Source organism: Sinocyclocheilus grahami, unplaced genomic scaffold (assembly GCF_001515645.1).
Source record: "Sinocyclocheilus grahami isolate Dianchi unplaced genomic scaffold, SAMN03320097.WGS_v1.1 scaffold16.1, whole genome shotgun sequence".
Classification (NCBI taxonomy): domain Eukaryota; kingdom Metazoa; phylum Chordata; class Actinopteri; order Cypriniformes; family Cyprinidae; genus Sinocyclocheilus; species Sinocyclocheilus grahami.
This window is the reverse complement of record NW_015505195.1, coordinates 135,875-155,578: the sequence shown is the minus strand read 5'-3', so window position 1 is coordinate 155,578 and position 19,704 is coordinate 135,875. Positions and strand designations below refer to the sequence as shown.

Here is a 19,704-nt window from a genome sequence, read left to right as displayed (position 1 = left end):
TCCCTGGTGTTCTGGAAAGAGTCTGTCGGGATGGGGTCAGTCTACTGCTAGTAGTCCCATTCTGGCCCTTCCGAGTGTGGTTCTCGGACATTGTGTCCCTTCTCGATGGGTCTCCATTAGAGAAGTAACGATTCACTCAAGTCACGATTTAATTCGATTCACTGTTTTCAACTCACGATTCGATTCGATTCACGATTTTGATTTCACGATTCAATTCACAATTTCTTTCTTTTTTTTTTACAAAATTTGATTTAAGACAAATTATACAAATTATTGCTTGAACAAAATGCTGCATGTTTATTTGTGAAATTGAAATACAACACTATAATAAGATACTAATATAGCACTTGCATATCATTGCTCTTTTGTTGGTTTTGATTGCTTCTATTGTCCTCATTTGCTTTGGATAAAAGTGTCTGCTAAATAATTAAATGTAAATATAATGTAAATGTAAATAACAAAACTAAATTGAAATTTTAAAACAAACCCCAAATCAAATAAGTAGCACAAATAAAATAAATCTCTTCATATAAACAAAATAAGGCTTTGTCTGTTCTCTTTCCATTTAAAATTAGAGGCAACCACTGCATTTTAATCATGATCCAAACAAAGATGCTGCATACATGCAACATGACCAATTTTTTTAAATCTAAATTAGATTGTATAATTTCGAAATTTGAAGCAAAAACAGAATGGTCTGACTATACATAAAAAAATATCTGAATGAAACAAACAGCAGAGGAGCTGAATGAGACGCAGATTCACTCTCTGCCAGAATAATGGCTCTCACTGTGGTTCGCTGGAGTCCCAAAGCTTTAGAAATGGCTTTATAACCTTTTCCAGACTGATAGATCTCAATTACTTTCTTTCTCATTTGTCTCTGAATTTCTTTGGATCTCGGCAATATGTCTAGCTTTTGAGGATCTTTTGGTCTAATTCACTTTGTCAGGCAGGTCCAGAGATTTCTTGATTGCGAACAGGTGTGGCAGTAATCAGGCCTGGGTGTGGCTAGAGAAATTGAACTCAGGTGTGATAAACTTCTTCACACAGGGCCATGTAGTTTTGGATTTTGTTTTCCCTTAATAATAAAAACCTTCATTTAAAAACGGCATGCTGTGTTTACTTGTTATCTTTGACTAATATTTAAATTTGTTTGATGATCTGAAACATTAAAGTGTGACAAACATGCAAAAAAATAAGAAATCAGGAAGGGGGCCAACACTTATTCACACCACTGTATATATATATTTATACAACAATTCTTTGTGGTCCTCGAATCTGATTGGCTGAGAGGAGTGCGATATTCTAGTGATAACAGAGCTCCAACCAATTCACCGTTTGTATCACTCCGCTTGCAGTATTTCTCACAGCGGGTGTCATGGCAGACGCCCAAATCCACTATAATTTTATAAATAATACTGTTTTTGTGTCACGGAATGTAGTTTTTTAGAAAGAAAATTGTTTAGACAAGAATGTACTTGCTTAGACTTCAAATATGCGGTTTGTTAATAAAGATAACTTATATTTGAAAATTTGCTTTGACGTTTTGGGAGATGTGAGCTCCAGGGCGTCAGAGGCCGTTCAGCGCTCATGAACCCGCAGAGAGCAGCCTTACGGTCTTTGGGTCTTTGGGAATTTGGCGTTGGCTCTGATGTCTCTATAGTGGTTAAACATGAGATATAATTAGTTTTGGGTAATGATTCACTCGATTCACGATTTTGATTTCACGATTCAATTCACAATTTCTTTCTTTTTTTTTTACAAAATTTGATTTAAGACAAATTATACAAATTATTGCTTGAACAAAATGCTGCATGTTTATTTGTGAAATTGAAATACAACACTATAATAAGATACTAATATAGCACTTGCATATCATTGCTCTTTTGTTGGTTTTGATTGCTTCTATTGTCCTCATTTGCTTTGGATAAAAGTGTCTGCTAAATAATTAAATGTAAATATAATGTAAATGTAAATAACAAAACTAAATTGAAATTTTAAAACAAACCCCAAATCAAATAAGTAGCACAAATAAAATAAATCTCTTCATATAAACAAAATAAGGCTTTGTCTGTTCTCTTTCCATTTAAAATTAGAGGCAACCACTGCATTTTAATCATGATCCAAACAAAGATGCTGCATACATGCAACATGACCAATTTTTTTAAATCTAAATTAGATTGTATAATTTCGAAATTTGAAGCAAAAACAGAATGGTCTGACTATACATAAAAAAATATCTGAATGAAACAAACAGCAGAGGAGCTGAATGAGACGCAGATTCACTCTCTGCCAGTAGGTGGCACTTACAGCGTTTCCTGGTTTCCGCTGTAAACACAGCAGCGCTGCACTTATGAACTGTAATATGCTTTATACAGAGGCAAGATAAAAAGAAGAAATACCATCTAAACTTTTCTAAAGACAGTAAGTTCCCCTCAGACATACATTCATATAAACTCCTGTCCCTAATTGAATCGCGATTTGTTTAGCATCTCAACCAATTTAAATCGTCACATATTTGAATCGATTTTCAACCGGCTCGCGGTTAATCATTACATCCCTAGTTTTGGGTAGATTTAACGGGCAGTCTTTGGTCTCATTAATCTATTATTTGTTCCAGAGCAAATAGTTTTAGCTGAGGGCAAAGTCTCATAACTTTATATTTTATGTAACTTTAATGCTGCATATCAGTACACTGCCTTTGTACTTTTGACTGAATTGCCTAGCAACTTTTATGATGGCTGTTGTTGTTGTTGTTTATTAAATATTATTATTCAATAAATAATATTTTATATAAATAGTGGTATTTTATTATAGTATTTAGTATTTGGAAATGGTGTCTGTGTTCGTGATGGTGATTAGTTGCATTGTTCCGCTATTAGATGGTGACGAGACTGTTTTTATGAGTGAGTCAGCAGTAAAGACTTTAATATTGAAGAGACTGAAACAGGGTTGTAAACAAGGAAGTTATTTTTACTTTTAACAACAGCTTGTAAGACGCAGCCAACAAATGCACTGAGCAGCGCTGTCATCGGAAATCACCCTTAACAGATGAAAGGATAGTATGACAAAGATATCGCACATTCATACTAATGATTTATGCTGAATATGAGATAGAGCTGAAGAATCAATGCTGCATCAGATGCAGGTAATCACAATCGCTCAGTCCATAATAATACTCGTCTCTTCATAATACAGTTAGCTTTTAATACAGTAATACAATAACCTTTTAAAGAAGCAACTCAGCGTTCTTTTGTTACTTGTTCTAAAGTGACGTTTTCAAATTATTAACTGATCTTGGGCTCAGCTATTAAACTGTCAACTTGAGATTTGAATCTGTGGCGGAAGGAAGTACTTCTGCACAAAAGAGGGTTTTTAAAGACACTCCATTGTTGTTTCTTATGTATTTACATACTCATGCCGTTGAACTGTTGTATAAACGCAATATCACACTCGTAGCAGTGAGATACGCCTGTATATCGGCACGCTGTGATTACCTACGACTGAATCACAGCAGTGCTGATATACAGCCACATCGCACTGCTACGAGTGTGATATTGCTCATATATATATTATTATTATTATTATTATATATTTTTAATAATTTTATCAAGCAAGAATTATAAAAAGAACTATCGGTCTCTTTCTCAATCTAGTTTTTTGTATCATCCAAAATAAATTAATATTTTGTTACATTAAGTGGGTATTCTGACTAAGGTATTTACTTGATAAAATATGGGGTTATTTCATTTGATTTACCACATTTATCTGACTCATACATAAATTATGATGTTATGCACTACCATCCAAAATTTGGGGACGGTTTTTTTTTTCTTTGAAAGAAATAAATACTCCTATACAGCCTAGTGGACAGTGCTCTGACATATAGTGCAGCTGCGCTGTGGGAAACCCGAGTTTGAGTCCCAGCTCATGCTTTTCCAATCCCATCCTCCTCTCTCTGTCCCCATTTGTTTCCTGTCTGCTCTCCACTGTTCTATATAATAAAGGCAAAAGCGCCAAAAAATAAATCTTACAGAAATAAATGCTTATATTAAATTGATCGAAAGTGACAAAATGCTTTTTATTTTTTTATTTTACAAAATAAATCTATTTCAAATAAATGATGTTCTTTTGAACTTTCTATTTATCAGAATACTGAAAACAATATCATGGTTCCCACAAAAAATATTAAGCAGCACAACTGCACAATAATAAGAAATATTTACTGAGCACCAAATCAGCATATTACAATGATTTCTGAAGCATCATGTGACACTGAAGACTGGAGTAATGGCTGCTGAAAATTCAACTTTTCCTGTAAATTAAATGTTAAAATATATATAAAATAGAAAGTTATTTTAAATGTTAATATTATCTCACAATATTACTGTTTTTATTGTATTTTTGATCAAATAATTTCAGTCTTGATGAGCATGGGAGACTTCTTTAGTAAAACATATCAACCCCAAACTTTTGGACGGTAGTATATATTTTGTTCAGTTATTTTGTTCGGTAGTATATATTTTGTTCAGTTATTAACAATTTTTTGTGGAAGATATCTCAAATTGTGCATCTCTTTGAGGAGAGGTGTGCTATAAGGTTTCTCAGCAATCAAAGATGTATGATATATTCCAGGTCTGGTGATGTCCGCCGTCACTGTGATTATCCTGATGCTGTACTTCGTGATCGAAACGTTTGTCATTCAGGGACGGGTCTGGTTGACAGAATGCACACCTATTTATGTGCAGTACTTTGTCAAATTCTTCATCATCGGAGTTACAGTTCTGGTGGTGGCTGTGCCAGAGGGTTTGCCACTGGCTGTCACTATATCATTGGCCTACTCCGTAAAGGTGAGTTAGAAATTAATTAGTAGTTTCATAAAAGTTGATGTCGAAGAATGCACCTGTTTTTGTGAAGTTGTGTCCATCATGGAAGTGTCATTTACACACACACATTCACACTGGTAAGTGCCACTAACATTTTAACACTTCCCATCAATGCCTTTCCACAGAAAATGATGAAGGACAATAACCTGGTGCGTCATTTGGACGCATGTGAGACTATGGGCAATGCCACTGCTATTTGCTCAGATAAAACCGGGACCCTCACCACTAACCGGATGACAGTAGTGCAGATTTATGTAGGGGACCAGCACTTCCGTGACATCTCAAGACCAGACCAGATTAACCCAAAGACACTGGAGCTCATCACCAGTGCTATTGCTGTGAATTGCGCCTACACCTCCAAAATAATGGTGAGAGGCTTTTACTAAAACAGTAAACCATTAGAGGCCATGCATTACAGTGATTTCACTACAGTTACGACCGTAATTTCATCTTTTAATTTACTCTGTCTTCCACTCTCTTCACCTCTTCCTCCCAGGCTGCAGATAAGGAAGGTGGGCTGCCCAAACAAGTGGGTAATAAGACAGAATGTGCTCTGCTGGGACTCGTGCTGGGCCTGAAGCAGGACTACCAAGCTGTGAGGGAGCAGATCCCAGAAGAGAAGCTCTATAAAGTCTACACCTTTAATTCTGTCAGAAAATCCATGAGCACCGTCATTCAGATGCCTGACGGAAGCTTCCGCTTATACAGCAAAGGAGCCTCTGAGATCCTGCTCAGAAAGTAAATGATGTCTTTGTATATGTGGTGATTTTTAAAATTGCAATAGTAACGTGTAATGTTAAGATGACACATAACATTATCTGTTGAACTGATAATAATTGTTCTAAAAAACAGTTACACTTTATTTATGATTTATATACACTAACATTCGAAAGTTTTGTCTGGGATAACTAACATTTCTTTTCAAAATAAATGCCGTTTTAATTTGTTTATGGAAAAATCCTGAAAGAGACCATTTATAGCAGTTTTCAACATTGATAATGATAGGACATGTTTCTTGAGCAGCAAAGCAGCATATTAGAATGATTTCTGAAGGATCATTTGACACTGAAGACTGGAGTAATGATGCTGAAAATTCAGCTTTGCCTTTATAGGAATAAATTGTTTTAAAATATATTAAAATAGAAAACAGGTATTTAGATTATACAAATATTTCATAGTAATACTGTTTTAACTGTATTTTTTATCAAATAAATGCAGCTTTGGTGAACAAGCATTTTTCAAAAGCAAAAAATATTACTGATGTCAAACACTTAAATGCTAGTGTATTTTATTTAGCCACTGTCAAAGAAACCTGGGCTTCCATACCACCTCAGCAGTGCCACAAACTGATCACCTCCATGCCACGCCGAATTGAGGCAGTAATTAAAGCAAAAGGAGCCCTTACCAAGTATTGAGTACATGTACAGTAAATGAACATACTTTCCAGAAGGCCAACAATTCACTAAAAATGTTTTTTTTATTGGTCTTATGAAGTATTCTAATTTGTTGAGATAGTGAATTGGTGGGTTTTTGTTAAATGTGAGCCAAAATCATCACAATTAAAAGAACCAAAGACTTAAACTACTTCAGTCGGTGTGCATTGAATTTATTTAATACACGAGTTTCACAATTTGAGTTGAATTACTGAAATAAATGAACTTTTCCACGACATTCTAATTTATTGAGATGCAATAGTATATTTATAAGATTTAGTTCCGATCTTGATAATCAACATTTTGCGAAGGTTAAGCATCTTATTTCACTGGCCATTTGTTAAAAAATGTTCAAACTAAAGACTACTACTTTCTTTGAGGCCTAATTTGTACCTAATTTATGAAAAGTGCCAAATAGAAAAGAAAAAAAAAATCAGTCTTGATAGATATTTCATTCAGAGACTATTTTAACCATACACTGCTGGAAGAACAAAGAATGGAGTGTGTTCTGAGGTTTTCTGAAAATTATTTGTCTAAAAAGAGTTCTGAAAATAAATATAGGGTAAGTGTTAACAGGAATCTCACCTCTTTCTAACTGGCTTCTGGGTAAATTTTGAAAAGTGCAGTCTTTGTCAAAAAATGCAGTGTAAACATTTTTTAACAGTTCTGCCTTCATCTCAGGTGCTCGTTCATCTTGGGCCGTGACGATGAGGCTCGTGCTTTTAGGCCACGGGACAAAGATGAAATGGTGAAGAAAGTGATTGAACCGATGGCATGCGATGGCCTTCGTACGATATGCATCGCTTACCGGGAGCTCCCAGCTGACCCCATGCCAGATTGGGACAATGAGACAGACATTGTCTCCAACCTTACCTGCATCACCGTGGTCGGCATTGAAGACCCTGTTCGACCTGAGGTATACTGACCAGTTTACTGTCTTGGATATGCGTGTACTCTTAGTTTTTAGTTTATCTCTCCTATTTACCTAAGAAACCGCACATACCCTTTAACCTCTGAGAATTATTAATCATAAGAAGACATAAAAGGCATAATTATGATATTGCTATCGGTTCTGATTTGCTGATTATAATTCCAATCAGGTCCCAGAAGCCATCAGGAAGTGCCAACAAGCAGGCATCACTGTGCGTATGGTGACAGGTGACAACATAAACACTGCACGTGCCATTGCTGCCAAATGTGGCATCATCCAACCTGGCGACGACTTCCTGTGCATGGAAGGGAAGGAATTCAACAGGCGAATCAGAAATGAGAAAGGAGAGGTATACTTCCATGTTTTGTAGTTGCGTACGGTGCTTATGCAGGAACTATTTCTATATAAATCTTTATTGCTTTATTGCCAAAAAAACAAATTCATGCGCAAATACAGTGTAAATGAAATGCTAATAATATCTAGATGAGTGATGATATATGAAGTTACATTTACAATATTGCTGTTCAAAAAATATATATTTTTTTTTTTTTCAAAGAAATAATACTTTAATTCAGCAAGGATACATTAAATTGATCCAAAGGGACAGTAAAGAATGTTATTACGTATAAAGATATGATGTATAAAGACAATGTTGTTTTTGTCTTTTCTAAAAAACATGAAAAAATCCTAGCGAACCCAAACTTTATAATGGTGGTGTAGAGATATTTGTTTTTCTTTTCAACTTTTTTTGCAGATTGAGCAAGAGCGCATTGACAAAATTTGGCCCAAGCTCAGAGTTCTTGCTCGTTCCTCCCCTACAGACAAACACACACTAGTCAAGGGTGAGTCTCTCCCTCAGTTGCGTTCATACCTTGTTCCTATGGGGATGATTACCATTGCATTATGTCCTTAATGGAATTCTCTCATAATGTAAAAGTGATATAATGACATTTATGCTGACTTCAGCAGAGATGCCAAGCTTTTCCTGATGTCGAAGATGATTTTTTTTTTCAGCATATTGGCCAACTTTACATTACAGATCTTTTGGTCTCGAATCGATTATTAGGATTTTTTTTAATTTTGTGTATGTCTTGTGTTCAGGTATCATAGACAGCACCATTGTAGAACAAAGGCAGGTGGTTGCAGTCACCGGTGACGGCACAAATGACGGACCTGCTCTGAAGAAAGCTGATGTGGGGTTTGCAATGGTGAGAAGATCCATCCACTAAATGTGTGAAAGATTGCCATCTATTTTTAAGGTTCTGTTACACATAGTGCAATGATAAAACCAACTGGATCTAAATATGAGACATTCAGTGCACATGGATGTTGCTTTTACACTCGAGGTTTTGGTTAGGCTCAGGTTTGATTGACAGTAAAGTTTGTTTTGATTAGTATGAAAGCCATCTACCAAACCACCCTTCAAGTTCATTTGAAAAGTTCAAGCAGGTGTATAACAGCTGGAATACACAAGTGTGAAAGCAAAATTGTAATTCTTATTTTTAAATTCAATGTTAAGTTGAAACATACCAGAATCAAAGATGTGTGAATGTTCAAAAATAGTCGATTTCTCTGTTTGCATAGGGCATTGCTGGTACAGATGTGGCCAAGGAGGCCTCTGACATCATCCTGACGGACGATAACTTCTCCAGCATAGTAAAGGCTGTGATGTGGGGACGGAATGTGTATGACAGCATCTCCAAATTCTTACAGTTTCAGCTCACAGTGAATGTGGTGGCTGTCATAGTAGCCTTCACTGGTGCCTGCATCACGCAGGTACATGCATATACTTATATATGTCTACATGCTTCCATTCAAAAGTTTGGGGTCAGTAAGATGTTTCAAAAAATGTATTTGCTTCCAATAAATACTGTTCTTTTGAACTTTCTATTCATTAAAGAATCCTGAAAAAAATATATATCATTGTTTTCACAAAAATATTAAGCAGCACAACCGTTTTCAATATTGATAATAATAAAAATGGTTTCTTGAACACCAAATCAGCATATTAGAATGATTTGTGAAGGATTATGTGACACTGAAGACTGGAGTAATGATGTTAAAAATTCCACAAAATTTATTTAACAAACAGATATTTTAAAGTTGTTATAATACCTCACAATATTACTGTTTTTACACTATTTATGATCACATAAATTCAGCCTTGGTCATCTTAAAAGACTTAATTCAAAGACATCTTACCAACTGAAACATTTGAATGGTAGTGTATATATGCACTAGTATAACCTGACATCTGTGATTTAGTTATTTATTTCTTTTGGTCTGTTTTGGTGTATGTAGGATTCACCCCTTAAGGCTGTGCAGATGCTGTGGGTTAATCTGATCATGGACACGTTTGCTTCTCTGGCTCTTGCCACCGAGCCGCCCAACGAAGCATTGCTCCTGAGGAAGCCCTACGGCCGAAACAACCCCCTCATATCCAGAACCATGATGAAGAACATCCTTGGACATGCAGTGTTCCAGCTTACCATCATCTTCACTCTGCTCTTTGTAGGTATGGTACATTGCACACTGGTTCTGTTAAAGGATTTGATCGATACATAACCTTCTTTCTCTTTCTTCTGACGTCTGCAAGGTTGCACAATTAATGTGTGTCAAATCATTCAATATTACAGTTGGTGTTTTTTTTTTCTTCTCAGGTGAGAAGATCTTTGACATAGACAGTGGACGTAATGCCCCACTTCACTCTCCTCCCTCCGAGCATTACACCATCATCTTTAACACCTTTGTCCTCATGCAACTCTTCAATGAGATCAATGCCCGTAAGATCCATGGAGAGAGGAACGTGTTCGATGGAATCTTCGCAAACCCCATCTTCTGTTCAATTGTGCTGGGGACCTTCGCAATACAGGTGAACGCATATCTCCAGATATTTAAGTCTAGATTCCTTGATTTCCATTTCTAAATTTTTTAATGTTCAAGTCTGTTAATTTTTTCCAGTCTTCAGTGTCTCATGATCCTTCAGAAATCATTCTGATTTGCAGTTCAAGAAACGTTTCTTATTATCAATGTTGAAAACAATTGTGCTGTTTAATATACTTGATACAGTTTTTTTTCCACGAGTCTTAGATTAATATAAAGTTAGAAAAAATTAAATTTATGTGAAATATCTTTTTTTTTTATACTGTCACTTTTGATCAATTTATTGTGTCCTGCTTAATAAAAGTTTTAAAGATCATGGGTTTAATTATTTTTTATTGCTTCTATTTATATTATTATTTTTTTTTTTTTTAACTATAATATAAATAGATTCATAATGATTTTTTTAATATGTACATGCCATTTTTATGTCCTCACATGAATTAGAAAAGAGACTATATGGCATATCTGAACTTTAAAAAAATGCATTTGTTACATGGCAAGGAAGTTTTAACTGAAAAACTTGAAAAGAAATGGAAACCACATCTCAAATATATACTTTCCCTCATATATATTATTACATTTTGATGCATTTGTACTTCACACATGGATGGAAGTAAACCACTCCACTCCCGTATCTGTGTTTATGCTTTGTAGATTGTGATTGTGCAGTTTGGTGGAAAACCCTTCAGCTGTTCCCCCTTAAATGCGGAGCAGTGGCTTTGGTGCCTGTTTGTGGGAATGGGAGAGCTGATCTGGGGACAGGTAAGTGCTGAAATCGACTGCTTTTCTATTCTAGAAGATCTCAAAAACATAAAATGAGTTTCCAAAATATCAGTTTTAATTGTACTTTATTGTATTGTTTTCTCTCTAGGTAATAGCATCAGTGCCAACACATCAGCTGAAGTGTCTGAAAGAAGCGGGCCATGGGCGGTCTCAAGACGAGATCATGGATGAAGAGCTAGCTGAGGATGAGGATGAGATTGACTATGCCGAGAGAGAGCTGAGACGAGGACAGATCCTGTGGTTCAGAGGACTCAACCGAATTCAGACTCAGGTGACATTCAGTCTCTGTCTAGTCCTGTCTGTTTTAACATTGCTTTTGCATTGTTTCTGACAGGGACAGCTGTTCCCGTGTAGACACGTACTGCCTTAAAATATACCAAATGCCTTTTGTGACACATGCTCTAGTTTGCATACTTTTTTCAAACTTTACTTTCTTCATAACTCAAACATATTTTTCTTTCTTCACCAGCCTTTATAAATTGATGAAATATTAATATTTAAAAAGCTTCCTGTGTTGTAAATCTTAACTTATCTCTCTCCGTCACTTCATCCTTTATTCTCTCTGCTTCTAATATCATGCTATTTTATTGAGTCTTTTTTGCACTGCTACTCACGTCTCCATATATGGTTGCTCCTTGGAAACTATTATTGGCCTTTTTGAATTTTTAAATGCTAACATGGTTTGTATACAAAGTGTTTCTTCAAGTATAGGCACTTTCGCACTTACTTTCTGAACCAACAAATGTCATTTTCACCACATCTCAAACTGTTTTGTATTTGATAACATTGTGGTGGAAATGCCGTTTTAATTTTAATAATAATTTTAATAAAATTTAATTGATAGCAGTTTATGTGTTCTAAATAGACAGTTAAATACTTTTATACATTTTACATTATTTGACAAAATTACGGCTTGATTGGGAATGATAAAAAACGCAGTTAAAAACAAATGTTTATTTTCTTCACACATCACATCTCGTCTCTTATTTCTAATTTTAAGCATGCTTTTCACTATTGTATCCTTTCTTTGTTGGTTGCAGTGTTAATTTTGACAGAAAATTTTGATTTAGTTTTAGTAATAGTCTTTTGACTAATATGCCATTTAGTTTGACATAATTTAGTCATCTGAATTGTTTGTTTAATTTTAGTTAATTTTAATAACATTTTAGTCAAGTCGACTAAAATCTAGTGAATTTAGTGTAATGCATTAAATAAGAATTTCTTTAAACTTTCCAAACTTATAGGCCTATATTCCTGGAGAAAACATCTATTAATCTGTTAATATCAATGTTAAGGTTTGAACATGCAATATAGACATCTTAAAATTAAATAAAACTACTTCTCATAAAGAAACAAGAACATGGTGTTCTTTTCAATGAAATACCAATGGTTTTATAATATGCATTCTTTCAACATTCTTCTTTCCAGCAGACATATTTATTTGTGTAAATTAAATTTAGATGAAACCTTATTAGGTTTACTAAAGTGATTCATTTTTGAGCGTTTTATGAGACGTGAAGCAATTGAATGCTAACTTATGTCTCGCCGGATAGATCTGTATAATTCAAATATATAATTCAAATGTGTGCCATCTACCCTCCCTACCTCACAGGAGATTAGTTCTGACTGGATCTCTCCCTAAAACATTTTCGTCTAGTTTTTATTCGTTGATGAAAATGTCAATAGATTTTCGTCATAGTTTTTGTTTTATCATCTCATTTTCGTCTGTGAAAAAAATGTTGTTGACGAAAATTGTAACAAAAATTATTTGCCAGTGAAATTAACACTGGTTGTTTGTGATTTTTTTTAAATTATAGTTATTTTCACTGTTTTGAAATAGTTTTAAAATTGTAAATAGTTTGAAATAGCATTGAAATAGTTTTTAAAAATTTATTTTTATATTTTAAGATTGAAAGTTGGGCTCTCTCAAGGATAAAACAATACAATTTATACATTAAAAAAAACATTCCAATACAGTTTTAATGTGAGTTTAAACTGAATTATTATTATTTTTTTACATTTATTAGATTTAATAACTTATAAAGTGCTCATAGTTGAAGAAACACCCTTAAACACTGGATGGTTGGCATGCACTTTATGAAATGCTGCTTTTCCTGCAAGCCATTGCTCCTCAAAACCCGCTTGAGTGATTAAAGCCCCATCCCTTTCATTTCATGAAGCTCATTCGCCTGTCTGTGTGATGTCCTTCTCTCTCTCTCCTGCAGATGGAGGTAGTGAGTACCTTCAAGAGAAGTGGTTCGTTTCAGGGTGCAGTGAGACGCCGCTCTTCAGTGCTCAGCCAACTCCATGACGTAACCAATAATTCTACTCCCTCTCACGTAGTTCTCTCCACTGCCAATGCAACTGGTGCCCCCGGGAGTGAGTCCTTACATTCTGTTAACGGCACCTCGTAGAGCCCGTGCACCCAGATGGCTAGCATACACACCAACACGCGCACACACGTGCATTGTTGCCTGCTTTCAAACGCGGCTAGTCTGCTGAATGTTGAGTGAGTGTGTGTGTGTGTGTGTGCAAGAGAGAGATAGAGCAAATTATTATTGGAGCATCTGCTTTATCTCTCTACATGTGCATTTTTAGTTTGTTTCGCTTATTTGTTTGTGGCCTTTTTTTCTTTCCTCCTTCCTTGCTACCTCATAACTTATTTCTTGCTCTTGCTGTTTAATTCTGGCTTGGTGCTGCCAAGATGAAGCTGTGTTCTTTTTCTTTTTGCCTTTTTTTTTTTTTTTTTTTTATTCTCCCGTTGCTTGATTTGCCAATAATTCACCCTCAAATCAATGCTGCCATAAAGGGCTACCAGAATTTCACACGAAAGAGCCAAACATCAATTGAACTGAATTGAGAAACTAAAGTGAAGATGTTTCATCTTTTTGACAACATGGGAACAATGAATGCAAAAGGTTGACTGCTGTAAACCTGCGAGTATAAGCCCATAATGGTTTCTGCTGCCGTTTTCATATTAGGGATATTAGCATTGATAATGCTAACGTTTTTCTATCCCGTTCAGGACAAAAAGCATACAAGTGTGCCATGTTTTTTGCTCTGTCTTTGTGCACCTTGTTCAGATTTTCCTTTCTCTCTTCACAGGTTTCAATGTTATAAACTGCCACACTTGTCATCTAATGAAAATGCCCTGCTAATTGTTGCTGCTTGAGTTTCTACACATAAGAAAATCGTTCTTACTCTCTGCTGCTTTGATTTATTGTCACAAAACAGCTGTAGTTTTGGGGACCGTCTTCTTGGAAGTCATTCTCACAGACAGTGATTTGTTTATGAGGGTTTGATGCACCAAATATAACATCAACATTGCCCTCCAGGTACCAGCGATCTTTTCTGTGGTCTAAAGAAAACAGCTGTGTCTTAGTGTTTCCAAATCCCTTCAAAGAGACCACCGAGCATTAGCCCAGCTGGAATGCCCCCCAGTTTCATTATCATTTCCCTTTCAGTGTTAATCTTCAGTTCCTTTTATTTATGAACCTTTAAAAATAAAATATATTTTGTTCTCCTTTTTTTAACATGGGTGTCTAATCTTGTCCTGTCCTGACAGTCTTGTCCAGTATATTCTTTTTTTTCTGTTTTTATTTTCGTCGTTGTCCTTGTTTCATCGTCTTGTAGCACTTTGTGCTGTGTTTTCTTAGATTAAATCAACAGAGAAGGGAAAGATCCAGCTACATTGAGTATATATTTTTGCATCACATGCCTTGGTGATGTTGCACAAGAGGGCTGCTTCTCAAAAGCTTTTGTTGGGCCATCACGCCACAACAAAAGAACATGACTTTGTGTAGTCTGTAGGATTAGACCTCCATCCTTCAAACATCTGTCTTTCACCTCCCTTCTCTTGCCGTCTGTCATGAGGAGTTCTGATGTGATGTGTTTGGAACAACTATTCAAACACAATCCCTTTTCTGTTTTTCCATCCAGTGCCAGAATTACAAAAGACTAGCTGATTCCTCCCTGCAGTTAATTCCAAATGTTTTTTTTTCCTCTTTGATATCATAACCATTACAAATTCTGGGCCTTATACTCGAAAGTTTACAATGTCAGTGCAGCTTTAAATTAAGCAGGAACCTCAAAACGAATGGCTCTTTGGAAAAACAAAGCCACAGAAGCGCTGTTGTGTCCATGTTGTGAAGTCCCCTCCCTCTGTCAGTCACATTGCTTTGTGGTCATTCCCGAACGTGGTTTGGCTATGCATGTAGAATGCAGAGAGTGGGAAAAAAAACAACTTGCATCCGATGAATGTTACGGTCCAACATGCATGGTCACACAAACAATTTTTCAAGAAGATGCATTTTCACCACGGCTGCTGTATAACCACACATGACGAGAACGAGGATGTCAGAAAAAGTAACGGACCATTTTGATTTAACGTTTTTACGGATATTTTTTTCTATTGAATGTGTACTTGCATGCCATGCATGAACGGGAAGAGGAAACTTGAATTATTGTGCATGGTTGCATGGGAGACAAGTCCCATTTAATGTGTTCATACTTTTGAGGGCATAGAGTGTTTGGGTTTTCTTTTTCTTTCCAAAAAACAAGGCAATCAAGATCTTCTAAATGTCCTCGTATTAGAGTGAGCTAATATAATCAAAGATACTTTGCTTTATGTTTCATTTATTATTTTTTTTCTTTGATTTATTGAAAGTGGATTTTAAAAAGGCTTTCAAATATACCCTATACATGTAACAAATAGAAAACTGATGATGTCAGAACAATAAATAATGCTTACAGTAACTAATGCAATCTGTTTTTTCAAGACTGAATCTGTATTACAGAATTTGTCAACACCAACAGTATGTGAATACGCATGTCTTTATTTCCTGTATGTTTTTGTGTTTGTGCGTTCTGTGCACATCCGTGTAGTATAAACCTCATATTTTATGTGTTTTCTAAGTGTGTATGTGTTTGTGTTCGTATCACATGGTGGTGTGTGGCTTCAAAATCATTGTTTTGTGTGTGTGTTTACTGTTGTTTGTTTGCATGTGTTTTTTGTTTTCTTAGAGTTCCATGAATTTTAACCACCTGGTATTGAACTGGCAACAGTGAAAGTTGTAATTCTGTTTTTGAACTTTGCAGACACATTATTATTTTTTATTTTTATCTGTTCATTTTTATGGTCACTAATTTGACATGCCTTTCTGCTCATAAAACATCAGAGGTTAAAATTATTATTTTTTTTGATCATCAACAAAAAAATCTGAAATTTGTGTCCAATGTGTCATTCATTAGAACCACGTATTAAATGAAAGGCAGACAGGGGGCTAAGGCTGCTTTGACAGATCATATTCACGATATTTATGGTATCCTTCTGTTTTATTGGAACAATTTGTGTTTGCCGTCTTGTGTATCATCTTGAGATTTCCTTTTCTTCTTGTAATTACAACTTGGATTTCAATGATTATTTTTGGGCGTCATTCTATAGAGGCCTATAGAATGGCTGTGGAGTTTTGTTTCTTTTCAAAGGCCTACTGCACCAAAGGCCTTAATGGATGTGAAACTTTCAGCTCTCGCAGGTCAGCTAGCTGAAAGTGCTTGGGTAGTGCAAATGGGGGACTAAACTTCTCTCCACCTCTCTGTCCCTTTGATCCCTCCATTTTCTTCCCTTTGACATCTCCTACCCTGCACCCTTGACGTATAGATCCGGGTGGTGAAAGCTTTCCGTAGCTCCCTCCACGGCGGCATCGAGCGGCCCGAGTCGCGGAACTCCATTCACGACTTCCAGGCGCACCCGGAGTTTATCATCACAGACTCGGTCCACAACATCCCCCTGATCGACGAGACTGACGTGGACGATGAATCGGAACGCTCCAACCATAACCACGTGTGTGTGGCGCTTCGTCACCCCAGCCCTCACTCTCAGCCCCAGGAGCCCCAGGAGCCCCAGAGGCCTCCGCGATCCCGCTACCCGCCCCGCCCGCTGAGGCAGCAGAGTCTGCCGGTCACCCTCAACTGCAACAACAACGCCACCGAGAGCCACGTCTACCTGGGCTCGAGTGTTTCCCCCTGCCCTGCGAGCCCTCTGCATAGCTTGGAGACGTGCCTCTGAAGGTCAGAGGTCAGCCAGTTGAGACTGCCAGCCAGATGGAGAAACGCTTGTTTCTGTACCTAATCTTTGTTCCTATCACTATCACAGATTCACTGCTTCAAAATGTTCAGTGGTTCTTTACAGTATCTTGTGTGACCCAAAGACAATCCCGCTCCGCATGAAAGTGACCGATTATGTTCTCATACAGTATGTTGCACTTGAAAAAGTACCCAAAATGACGAGATGGATCAACGTGTATGTAGGTGTGGACTCTGGCTAAAGATTTTGGGGGGAAAAAATAAGTTTATTTGGGGATTACTCCTTTCGCCTTTTAATTAATAACATTATTGTTCCGATTATTATAGTGGTTCTATTTCTGCTCAAACTACAGCAATTAATACTACAGTTACTATACTCCAGTTATGATACTTCATCGTTTAGCTTTATATAACTAAGTATGTTTGTATGACACAAGTCTGTATGTATGTATGTGTATTTGTTTGTTTGTTTGTTTGCTGTTGTTAAAATCCGTGTCTATGTTCTCATTGGTTCCACACGTGCCCCTCTCTCTGTTTTCTGTGGTAGAGTGTGATGTGTATGTCCAATTAAAAGAGGAAGTGAAATTACAGAATATATATCAGCAGCATAAATAAAATAAAATCTAACCATTGGAGGAAAATCTTACAATACTTGCTGGAAATGACGGACAAAAGAGGCAACGGTGCAAGAGCATTGGTCTTGACTTTGAAGAGCATCTCACCTATTCCTGAAAACACGACATATTCCACTGTTCAAAAAGAAAGACAAGACATTTTCAGGATTTAGGAAATATCAGTTAATTTTTTATGATGTGTTATGTCAGTAAAACAGATCAGCAAGACGTAAATATGTCAGAAAATAAATACTTCGAAAGCGTTTGATGGGAAATATAAATTACTTCATCACTTACCCATCAGAACGGGCGACTCTGTGCTTAAAATATGGCGTTTATGGGTCTAGAAAATGTTCAGATACACAAGCAAAGATTTTTGATCAGATCATGTGGAACCCTTTAATCTTTTAAACTTGTGTACAAAGCAATTAAACATCTGCATGATTTACCATAAGTTTGTTTATGCATCACACTCCATTATTCCAGCTCTTTCTTGGGTCATAGAACAGTGACAGACTGATTGTTGTCAGGCTTGAAGGTAAACTAACCTTTTCATTACTTCCCGGTATAAAAAAAATTATCTTGTAAATAGGTTAAAACTGTTCTAGAACATTTACATTTTAACAGTTAACTATTATAATCAGGTTATGATTATAATAATTCGATCAAATATAATTTTCAAAGAGAACTTATGAATAGAAGCCATGGAGAGCTAATAACTGCCATTATTACCAACCTGATAAACACGAGAGAAAATTAAAGTTTGTATAGTACTAGGAAACAACGTAAATAATCATCTAAAATATTTTTGTATTGATTTTTTTTTACTTTTATTGTTTTACACTTCAGTTTTTATGATTTTTTTTTTCAAAATGATGAATGATAAAATCACTGACAGTCAATCGGAGACCGCCCTACTTTAAAGGGGTCATATGATGCGATTTCAATTTTTCCTTTCTCGTTGGAGTGTTACAAGCTCTTGGTGCATAAAGAAGATCTGTAAAGTTGCAAATCCAAAGAGATATTCTTTATAAAAGTTAAGAGTCAGCCACACCTACCTAAAACGGCTTGTTTTAACACACCCCCACATGTCTACCTCACTATGTGGGAAGATTTGCATAATGCGTTTGTAATGGGTTTTAATGTTTTTGTCTCGTCGCTCCGGCCGGACACGGCATCACACAGTATGGTGAGGGGCGTAACATTTCCATCTCACACTTGAGGTATTCGGCCAATCACAACGCACTGGATAGCTGACCAATCAGAGCACACCTCGCTTTTCAGACTGATGAGCTTTGTAAAAATCGACGTGTTTCAGAAAGGCGGGGCATAGAGGAGAAACAATAATGTACAGTATGTGGAAAATAACGTTTTTTTTTTTACTTTAAACCACATAAACCTATTTCATTACACCAAATACACAAAATAATGTTCTTTTTAGCAACATCATATGACCTCTTTAAAGAGCAGGAACTGACAGCAGCGCACGACATTATCGTGCAGTGGTGTGGACGTCAGATTAGTTATTTACAATAAGTAAAACAGTGAATAAATTGGTAAATGACATAACAATGATTCATTAAACGTTTACCAACTGTTTTACTTTTTGTCCGCGTTCTACTTCTGTATCGAATTACATTAAACATTTACAACAATGACTTTTATTTTGACATCAAACTCCGGAAGTTATCTCCGGAAGTCCTCGCTGAGTGCAGAGAGTTGTGCCCGTCTGCGTATGTTCAAAAGAAACAGGTTTATATTTGTCCGGCGTGAATTACATTTGTGGTCTTTGGTGTGAAGACATGAGCGTACCGCTTATACTCCGAGTCAAGTGACCAATTTTAGGTACATGATAATTGTTTTTTAGTTTGGTTTGCTATATGTTTCCTGTCTACATTTGTCAGCTGAGTGATCGTTGTTCGTTCTTAACGATAAATTCACCCTGATAACAGCAGTTTCAGACAAAATAGCATGCAGTTGACACCAGTGTTGGGGGTATCGCATTACAAGTAACGCGAGTTACGTAATCAGATTACTTTTTTCCAAGAACCTGTTAAATAACGCCTTTCTTTTTAATTTTAAAAAGAATA

At 36.2% G+C, this 19,704-nt stretch overlaps 2 protein-coding genes across 9 annotated transcripts in view; both read left to right on the top strand.

Moving 5' to 3' along the window:
* LOC107603076 (plasma membrane calcium-transporting ATPase 3-like) overlaps positions 1-17,635 on the top strand; it is a 34,395-nt gene extending 16,760 nt beyond the window's left edge. For 3 of the 6 annotated variants that reach the window (XM_016295776.1, XM_016295793.1, XM_016295784.1), the window contains 14 exons: positions 4,636-4,850; positions 5,012-5,254; positions 5,383-5,624; positions 7,001-7,235; positions 7,420-7,599; positions 8,005-8,092; positions 8,352-8,458; positions 8,835-9,026; positions 9,552-9,765; positions 9,911-10,122; positions 10,788-10,895; positions 11,005-11,187; positions 13,142-13,228; positions 16,576-17,635. In XM_016295776.1, coding sequence (XP_016151262.1) covers positions 4,636-4,850; positions 5,012-5,254; positions 5,383-5,624; positions 7,001-7,235; positions 7,420-7,599; positions 8,005-8,092; positions 8,352-8,458; positions 8,835-9,026; positions 9,552-9,765; positions 9,911-10,122; positions 10,788-10,895; positions 11,005-11,187; positions 13,142-13,228; positions 16,576-16,983 — 2,714 coding nt within the window. In that variant the 3' untranslated portion in view covers positions 16,984-17,635. Of the gene's footprint in view, positions 1-4,635; positions 4,851-5,011; positions 5,255-5,382; positions 5,625-7,000; positions 7,236-7,419; positions 7,600-8,004; positions 8,093-8,351; positions 8,459-8,834; positions 9,027-9,551; positions 9,766-9,910; positions 10,123-10,787; positions 10,896-11,004; positions 11,188-13,141; positions 13,296-16,575 lie in introns of all 6 variants that reach the window. The other 3 variants (XM_016295801.1, XM_016295810.1, XM_016295818.1) reach the window with 2 other exon arrangements.
* A 1,664-nt stretch (positions 17,636-19,299) lies between these two features.
* The window catches only part of LOC107603038 (uncharacterized), a 3,296-nt gene continuing 2,891 nt past the window's right edge, over positions 19,300-19,704 (top strand). For all 3 annotated transcript variants that reach the window (XM_016295750.1, XM_016295741.1, XM_016295733.1), the window contains exon 1: positions 19,300-19,459. The gene's annotated coding sequence lies outside the window, so the exon portion shown is untranslated. The remainder of the gene's footprint in view (positions 19,460-19,704) is intronic.